This window comes from Aulonocara sp. 'chitande type north' Nkhata Bay, linkage group LG9 (genome assembly GCF_057382095.1).
Source record: "Aulonocara sp. 'chitande type north' Nkhata Bay isolate Kocher_YH1m ecotype deep benthic linkage group LG9, A_spYH_male_GT1.1, whole genome shotgun sequence".
NCBI classification, from domain to species: Eukaryota; Metazoa; Chordata; class Actinopteri; order Cichliformes; family Cichlidae; genus Aulonocara; species Aulonocara sp. 'chitande type north' Nkhata Bay.
This window is the reverse complement of record NC_141352.1, coordinates 18,376,337-18,386,055: the sequence shown is the minus strand read 5'-3', so window position 1 is coordinate 18,386,055 and position 9,719 is coordinate 18,376,337. Positions and strand designations below refer to the sequence as shown.

The 9,719-nt window shown below is 41.8% G+C and overlaps 1 protein-coding gene across 1 annotated transcript; it reads right to left on the bottom strand.

Annotated features, from left to right (window-relative positions):
* Positions 1-601: 601 nt before the first annotated feature.
* Positions 602-8,855, bottom strand: usp12a (ubiquitin specific peptidase 12a). Its single transcript, XM_086306248.1, has 9 exons — positions 8,509-8,855; positions 7,444-7,524; positions 7,153-7,366; positions 5,596-5,831; positions 5,284-5,360; positions 4,726-4,809; positions 4,436-4,633; positions 1,587-1,665; positions 602-1,495 (listed from the first exon to the last, which is right to left on the bottom strand). The coding sequence occupies exons 1-9, from the start codon at positions 8,554-8,556 to the stop codon at positions 1,394-1,396; spliced, it is 1,119 nt and encodes a 372-aa protein (XP_086162374.1). The 5' UTR covers positions 8,557-8,855; the 3' UTR covers positions 602-1,393.
* Between the last annotated feature and the right edge of the window lie 864 nt (positions 8,856-9,719).

Genomic DNA, 9,719 nt, shown 5'->3' with positions numbered 1-9,719 from the left:
CGGTTCGCTTTTTCTGACACGATTTCCGTGCAAAGAGCACACATATGATAGTGCAACACTGGATCCTAATCTCATGAGGTTTGATCACCTGATCTGCAGGGTTTTGTTAGTTTCTATGACCCCTACCCGGCTTTTTTCTCCTTTTTGCTACCCGAGTTGGTAGAAGCAACTGCATCAGCCACATAGTCTGCTGGATGCAGAGGCTCGGTTTCCTCCCGCGACGCCCTGCTATTCTGGTCCCGTCTGTGCTATTAACAGCTACCCAGATGTGTGTCACCCAACCTCCTCCCGTTCCCGCTGTCCTCCATCTTCTTTGTCACATCCCCTTGCACCTCTGCCTCAGAGACACCTCGTGTGAAGTGAATCGGGTGGGGAGGTGAATACACCTGACTACACTTAACTGACCATGCAGGGGGTAACAACGGCTGTGCGCGTTTCTTTAAAGGCACCTGTCTTTTTGGGCCTGAATGGATTAAAAATAGCTCCTGTTGTAGCGGGAAAGCTGGAATACCAAGTAACACCACTAAGGGGCGATGTTGAGTCCCCCATATGAGTCATCAGTGTGCACCTGTGGGACTCGAAAAAGGGAGCACACCCAGCCTCATTCTTACTGGCTTTATTTCTTTTTCTTTAAAACAGAAAATGATCGCTTCACAACAGGCCTTTTTTCAAGCAAACCCTCACATTAAGCTTGCCAACACCTACAAAACGGTATCAAAAGTGCACCATAGTGTTAATACGTCTTCTCAAGGTCTAACATTTTCCTATGATAATTTTATCTTCTTGTAATATTTATACAAATACCATTCTGTACACTGTAGAAATACACAGCCTGGTGTGTCCTCTATGTGGGACACCCACCCACTCCCCCCAACAATTGATCTTCCTTTACATCCATGATCCTCTCTCAGTACGTTCCAGGTCACAATGTGGGGGGTGAAGACACCAGGCCAATGTTACATCATATGAATTATTAAATACCCATTCAACCCACACCCAAAGCAAAAACTAAAACGCCACTCATACAACCAACAAACATCTGTACAACCCTCATTCAAAGTCTTTTTCTTTTTTTAAAAACAATCTTGACACAGTTTGCATTCAGTATCGTCTTATTGTCCGAGCAGCAGCAGCAGCAGCAGCAGCAGCAGCGGATCATGGGCGGGGGGCTGTGGAAGGGGCAGGAAGGACGGGGTCAGGCTGGTACGTATGGGGAATTTCCACAGCTGAGCTGCACTGCCGAGTGTGTAAAAAGCACAGGTATGGATTACAGCTGTGCAGACAGGTATGACACTGTGCAGGCTGCTGTGGTGCGTTTAAAGTCTGCCGCCGTCCACGGAGAGGAAACAGAGCATTTCTCTTGGGTTATGCAGTAACACACAAGGATCCAAATTTAGTCTCTGGACTGATAAAAGAGGATGTAGCCCGACTCAGAGTTCTTGGAGATTTCAGAAGTGAGACCGTAGAATTCTTCTATGGCCTGTGCATCGATTTTCTGTGGAACAGAAATGGAGAATGATTTTCTTTAGAAATAGAGGCTTACAGTGAACTCTAAATCACACAAACACACAAATAAACTCGCTCACCTCTACAATATCGTCATCAAACAGCAACCAGAAGTCGTGACTTTTCACAATGGCAATGTAGTGACCCCTGTTTGGACCACTGAAGAGAAATAAAACAGCACATTAGTTCAGCAAAGTCACTTTTAACCATTAAGCCTGACAGGAGATTTATATTTCGGTGTTAAAACTACACCCTAATCTGACATCCAACTCCCTGGAAATGTAACAAAACCTCGTGATTAGCCTGTTCGGTACTGTTAATTCTTCCTGTGCATTTCCAGCTACTTTTCCACTGCAGTTTTTGAATGAATCAGTAAGAATAACAATCATCACCTCAATATGAGGACAGAGACGTCAGCAAACTGATGGAGGGAGATTTGCCAAAACGACTCGAGTTTTTTCCCCCCAACAAGCACTTACTCAGGTCCACTCAGTTTGAGCCATTTTCCCCATTATGACTGAGTACCACTTTAATATGGGTGGGGCTGTCATAGAAAGGTGGCCCGAAAGCCCAATGACATAATTTGTATGCAACACAAACCCAAGAGAACAATGGAGGACATCGAGGCTATGGCGTACATCTACCACTTACATACGTTAGTTACATTGTATACTCTGCAAAGATTCACTGCACAAGTCTAAAAGCAACAGTGACCATCTCAACGTGGAGGTTTGTAATAATACAACAGATTCAGTAGCATGTGAGAGAAAGGGTAAGAAATGACTTCTACATTACCAATTTATAAGCACTAATGGATTAAAACACTCTGTATATAAAACACTCAATATAAATCAACACTCTTCACTTGAAGTGAGTCATCTGCATTTGTTTGGTTTTCAGACACTTCTCTACTGCTAAGTGCCAAGACGGGTACAATCAAAGCTTTAACTATTAATTATGAAAATGTTAACACGACTGCAAGCAAGTCTGGTAAGTACAACAATATGCCAGGAAGCGCCTCAAGCCCTTTTTTGTATAAAACTGAAATCGAAAGCAGTTATTAATTCTGTCTAACTCGACTAACCTCAGCTTCACCTGTGCAGCTTTGATGTAACACTTTCTATTCTTATGATGCAATAAGCCTGACGAAATGATAGGAAAGGGTTAGAAAACATATCATAATTTGATGTTTCTTAATGTTGCCGAGTTTAAGCAGGCAAGCTTAACGATGCAAGCTTTGAATCATCATTATGAGACCAGTTATTAAAAGTGTCAGCCTGATTGTTATTGTTTAGGTCTCCTTTGTGCCTCTGAAACAGCTGTGACCTGTCAGAGAGCGGACATTGGAGTACACAGTGTCCTGTGGGTTGTGAGGCCAAGATTTATCACATTGAGGGTTAGAGTTTCCCAGGAATACTCTGGGTATAGGTACATCGCAGCTACCAGAGCTGATGGAGCATTTCAGAAGTGGCTCCCCGTGTTGCATCTTTCAAAAACGGTACGGGGTCCGTTTTTTATGTTAGCTGTGTCACAGAGCAAGTGATGAGGACAAGAAATCAGAGAATCCACACACCCACTGTATTCCTGGTTTTAGTCTGTTAGTTTTTGTGGTAAGGAGGGCACGCTGACTTGCTGGGGGAAGACTCTTGGTGTACCTTGTTTCTGGTCTTTGACAAAGTTTCGGTGAGCATAATGCATAAAAGTAAAATCTAGCAACTAATGTGCTGAAATCTGAAAAGTGGGATAGAGCCTGGGGCTTCCATTACAGAGAATGATTGGCAGACTATGTGGCTGATGCAGTTGCTTCTACCAACTCAGGTTCCTGGAAAGTTTTGCAGTAAAAGCCTGTTAAGATATTTTATGACCCCTAAATATAAGTATGTCCAGACAGGTGGAAAAACAAGTGGCGGATGTGCGGTGAACAGCTGGCAGACCACTACCATATATTTTAGAGTTGCTGTTTATTTTGCTTTTCTGGGAAGAGATAAAGGGCAATATAAACTGTACTTGGAAGACAGATGTTTTTTTTTTTTTTTGGTACGGTTCATCTCTGTAACATCATGAGCAGTTCACCTGTCAAAGGTAAACACTGAAGTATTTCACTTGCACCCAGTAAGAAGGCAATAAGGAGTAGAAAAGTGAACCCCCAATTAAGAATGACTTGATAGTGTCATTCTTCATTCTCAATAGTGAGTAATGTTCATTAAATGGAAATATTTACTTTCTCTTTACATTTACGGACTAACCAATTTACAAAAAATTGAGAGAAATTGATGCATGATATAATTGTCGGTTTTATTTCTGTGACTAATCAGCGGCTTTAGCCTTGACCATCAATGTCATGCTACGAATTCATCCCTGGAATTTAGTTCGACAGGAGACAGAAAAACTCAAGTGTAATCTATTATTCCTAAAACAGCTGTGGAAAACTGGACTCTGTTTCAGCATCCACTTACTGAAAAGCAGTGAAACACCTTGAATAAACACTGACAGACTAACTCCCAGTGACACTGGGTCAAAGGCAGTACAGACATAAAGGAGAACACAGCTGAGCATTGATGGAAACTTAAATGAGCTAAACTTTGTCATATCTACTTTATCTACCTCATTTCCACTTCTACAGCCAGATTAGAATCAGCAGTTAACCTACTAACATGCACGCCTTTGGACCATGGGAGGAAACCGGAGTAGCTAGAAGAAAGGTAGTAACACATAGCAAGCTAACACCACAGGCGCCTCAGGAAGGTTCAAACTAAGGTAACTGTGCTAACCACTGCACCACCCATGCACAAGAGTCTACATGTTGCCCTATGAGATTCAGATGTAATGCAACTTTACTCTTGAGCCTACGGGTTCAAATGTATTTTATTATTAAAACAAAGAATTAAGTGTTTATCTCTCTATACCGGTTATGTGTTCACATACACACCTCCCACAATGCACCACCACGGCGACCAAGTCATACAGCCTCTCAGGATTGGTGGCGTCCCCGGAGGTGTTGAAGAGGCGGAGTTCCAGGGGGAAGACGACGCGATAGGACAGCTTGGTGTAGCGTTGCAGCTGCTCCATGTATTTAAAGCGCTTCAGGTGCAGAGCTAGGATCATCGGCAGCTTCTTTACACGCATCCTACATTAAAAGAACAATGACGAGTGCAACGCTGGATATAAATGTCCAACCACAAACAAAATCATACATTAAAAATGAACCTATACACTGACCTCTTGTGTGCCTCCTGCTTGCTTCTACATTCTTCACAGTAGTATTTGTACTCACTGCACAGTGTCTCTGTGTTACTAAAACCTCTGAGAGGAATCAAAAGAGAAAATCAGTCAATTTTAACTCCACATTTAAAAATACAACAAAATGCAGGGTGTGACTCACTTCCAGTTAATAACAGGCCTTTTTGCAGGAGCTATTCTGACATGAAATGGCCGGTAACAAAAATGTTAATAATAACTTCAGTCTGACTTAAGTGGGCTTCAACAAGATGTGTTAGGAAAGATCTAAAATGGTTGCAGTTACTTGATCTTTTCAATCGAAAGACAGTGAAAATGATCCATTTCAGTTTCCAGGAGCCCAGCCTGTTGTCTCCAGATGGCTTTGTTTTGTCTAACCAACAGTCCAAAACCCAAAGAAACGAAGTGTAAGAAGAAAACAGGCAGCAAATGCTATCTTTTAAGAGCCTGGAACCATCAAATAGGTGTCATTTTTCACAATCGTTGCACGGAGCTACTAATCCTGTTCCTTCAATTGCTGATGCAGCAGTGTTGCTTTACCTGAGGCAGTGTGTGATGGAGGTATTCTGTTCTACATCAACAGAGAGGTCCAGAAAATCCTCATCTTTGCTGCTTATCTGAAAAACAAAAAACAAAAAACAAAAAGACTTGTAAAGGTTAGAATAACTGTTAAACTACACGGTCAGGTCTTAGGTTTTAATTCCTTAAGTTAAACAATGTTTGCACAAAAACTAAGCTCTGTGGTGCCACTGCAGCTTTATCCTTGCAAGCATATTGAACAAATCTGTTTAGCAACCGTCTTGTTAAGATGATATGACACCTTATGTGTCAGAATGAAGTGAAGAATCTCACCGTTTCACAGGTGAGGCAGCGCGTCTCATTGGTCAGAGTGCCTTGGAAGATCTCATGGACCCAAGTGGGGGCAGGTGTGGCATTGCTGTTGTTGTTCTGCGAGTCCAAAGTGCCATTGGCCAGGCGGCCGTTTGTCTTCTCCTGCTTCCTCTCTTCTTGAAGCAGATCAGCAATAGTATTCAGCAGGTAGTTTAGGAACTCGTGAGCATCCTGCTGCATGTAGTTGTCAAAGAGCTCTGAGGAATAAAAATCGCAACAAAAAGCAGCATTTTTAGCGTTTCTCCAAGTTCAGAAGCAACAACAACAACAACAACAGGATGTCTTGCTGTCAGGGTTGGGCGGTATAAACGGTATATTGTTTTGGTCGAAAGCATTGCAGCTACAAACAACATCATCTGCAAATTATGCCGGGCGGCAGTAATAGCAAAGAGAAGCACTTTTGGAATATGGGGAAAGCCAAAACCTGAGCTTCCTCCACTTTCAACATTAATGTTGAATTCTCTCGCAGCTGCTCTATTCCCATGTTGGTGCAGTATATTAATGACTAACCTCTTATTGTGGATGGATGGATTATCTCAGTTGTTCTCCTGACTGAAGTTTGGTCCGTTTTTAGGATCCTGCCATGTGATTGCATTTGTCCCTAACCACCAGAAACTCTCACGTTAACTTTCATCGAGTGGAAAAAAGTTAGCGTTCATCCTCGAGCTTCACTGTGCTAATGTTATGCTAACGTAGCTGTGTAGCTAGCGATCACGTAGCACAACATTATATACCAGCTAGTCCAACTTCAGTCACTGCTGTTTAGTTTTCTGTCTTCATTTATGTTGGAAGTGATAGCAGAGCTGTACGTTTGAATTTTTTCAGACATCTCTCAGTCAGAACATGCTATATCATGTTTAGGTGGAAACTAGCCAGCTAACTTTCTGTTAACTTCTAACTCTGTTAAATGTAATAAATTCTGTTTTCATGGATGCCTGGATGTTAAACTTAATTGTTACACCTGGTAAAGCAGCAACGCTGATCATTTTATTAAAGATGAAAGAATTTAGACAGTTTGTAACTCTCAGTGATGCCGCAGTGTTCCTTTGACTTTGGGACCTGAAGCAGACGGAGTTTTGGACCCAGATTACTCTGCAAGGCTCCTGACTACGGTAGCTGTAATGCTCTGGCAGTCCATCAAACGGTGCAGCTTCATAGCTTACCAAAGTCGTACTAAAACATTTTTTGACAGATTTCTGTGCACCTTTACTACATAAAATCTGTTCGAGGTCAGTAAGCACAACCACAATTCATACATAAAGCACACTGTCAATTTTTGAGAAAATTAAAGGATTTTAAGTGTGCCTTATAGTTTGTAAAATACGTTATACAGAAGGAAAGAATATATCGCAATATATATCGTTACCGCACATGCTTCAAATTATACTGTGATATGGATTTTAGGCCATATCGCCCAGCCCTACTTGCTGTCTCTGCAGGTCAGCAAATTATAGTTTCACTCTCTGCAATGTCTTTTTTTGTTCCACCAATCTCCCTGTCTGGATCAGTTCCTCTCACCATTCTCTTTGCGCAGTCGTGTGATAAACTTCTTGGGTGGTATGACTCCCACTTTCCTTTTCTGATTGGCAATGCTGTGAAACAGATCAGCCAGACAGGTAAGCAGGTTCTCCTTCCGTCGAGGCTGACTCCGGTACGCCAAGATCTTCTCCCGAAAAGGCCGGCAGAAGTACAGAGCCTGCAGCACTGAGTTGCAATAGCAAGTGTTTCCAAACTACAAACAAGAGGAAAACCCAATGTGAGCACTTGTCAGGTACAGATGCAACACAGGTAGTGTTACTGCTCACTTACATTGACCAGACCAAAGTAGTGCTCATTGACTGGAAACTGCTCAGATCCAATCTCTTTCTCCAGAGCAGAGGCATTGGCGCCCTGTAAACACAGCAGACAGACAAATATTTTACTGTCCTCAAACAAGACAGATAATTTTCTTCAACACTGCATCCGAATCCCAATGCAAATCCTGTCTTAGCTTCACATTTTCAAGGTCATGTATGCTGCTATAAATGGAAAAAAACAGTGGGTGCTTAAAGCTCCAAGACCAGCTTTTTTCATATTAAACCTTTTTTTGCCAGGAGTCATAATTCCTTAACTGTTCTTAGACACAACTCAAGTCAACACGAGAAGCAAAACTGATCAAAACTGCATGTTTCAGAACAGAAAACGTTCAATTTCAAAGGTTTCTGAAGTTTACGATGACTCGGTGGCTGCATATGTATCCCTTTGGTATTATTTAGTACGGGTGAAAGGCTAGGACGCGCCGTGCAGACAGCACCAAACTGTGCAGAGTAGATCTGGACCTGGAATGGGTCCACAACTGCGCAGCTAATGTTAAACAATGTCGTCATTGCCCGCGTTAATATTATCTGGCAGATTCCCACGACAACTTGTCTGTTCTCCTCATTGTTTTCCCGTCACATACCGCAGATTAATCCTCGGAAGTCACCCATTATCCAGCTGTGTTTCAGTTGCTGGCAAGCAGAAACACTGGTTTAGCTTTAGTTACCTTCACGTTAGCTAGTTAGCTGTAAATCACAGGTGCAGCAGGTGCACTGTCACCGGGGAAGCTGTGAGAAATGTTAACCAAATAAGTCGTCAAGCTATGAGTAATAAAGCAGCAAGCATTCCCGTGTGCCCGTCAACTGTCGTTAACAAAAAGCGGGGAGCGGAGAAGGCGGTGGGTGGCTGCTTGCTTGGCTGGGCTATAGACGAAAAACTGCTTGGCTAGCACTGGCAGCAAAATTTACTGCTTTCATTTCTAATTCCACGGCTTAAAACGCCAATAGCAGCGCAGCCGCGGTTTCCGTACCACCCTATAGTCTGACTAATAACAGTATGAGACTGCCGCGCACTTACCATGGTACAAAAAGAGGCAAATTTGGAGACTGTCATTAGGATTTCCATTCGGCTAGCGCCATCTTCCACCACACCGCAGCGCGCTGACAAGACTGGGCTGGCTCCCCTCGTGAGGGTAGATTCTGCGGAGCTCGCGACGGAAGGTCCAATTGCTCAAGAACGCGAGAGCGTTCTCTGTCGGGTGCTTCCGTTTTAGCTTTAATCACGGAAGTGAGTAGCTTCAATACAGCGTATATAAAAAAGCTTATGGCTATTGTATCCACACATTATGACATTTCTTCGATGCCTACTCAGATGCAGTTATCTGGCGAATAAAAATCAAGCAATATCACGTGACGTGTTGTTGAGGCCCATGTCACTGAAGAAATTAAAGGTTGACTGAAGTCAAGTGTTGCGCATGCTTACATTGCATCCAGAGCCATTGAGTAAGTCCTCATTGCGTTGCACACAACTGTTCTTCTATGTTCATTTTTTCTTTTTTCAAATAATTTATTTTAAGACTGCCATTCTAGGACAAAATTTAATCAAATTTAATTAAGTAAATACCTAGCGTTAAAATTACCGGAACAAATAATAAATTTGCGAGAAAACACATATGACAGACGTGTCAAACATATAATTCTGGGACCTGAACAGGCCCGCAAAGGGGTTCAGTCTTGCACACTGATGGCTTTTCAAAATGTGAAAATTAGAGGAAGGAGGGTATCAACTAAATTCAATCAGTTCAATAGATAGATAGATAGATGTGTAGTTAAACATCCCTACAATGAAAGAACGTGAAAAAGATGATATTATCTATATAAAGTTAGTTTCACTGATCCACCCTGCTAATGAACACAATACAGATCTATTTTTACATTTGTTATTTTAACCTATATAGGCATTTCAGGTTATGAATTAAAAAATTTGGCTAAAATAATTTTAAAAAATTAATGAAACATTGTTCAGTACTAGGAAAATTTGGATTTTTGTATTTTAATATTAAAAATATACCACAGTCCTAAAATATGCCCCAAAACACAACATACTTCATACCGTGTACATTATAACATACCATAATAGACCCATTTCTGTAATATACTCACATATCTATATTATTGCTAATATATATTGTAATATATCTATATCACTAAAGCACTTCTGGATGGATGCAAACTGCATTTCGTTGCCCTGTACCTGTGCATGTGCAATGACAATAAAGTTGAATTCTA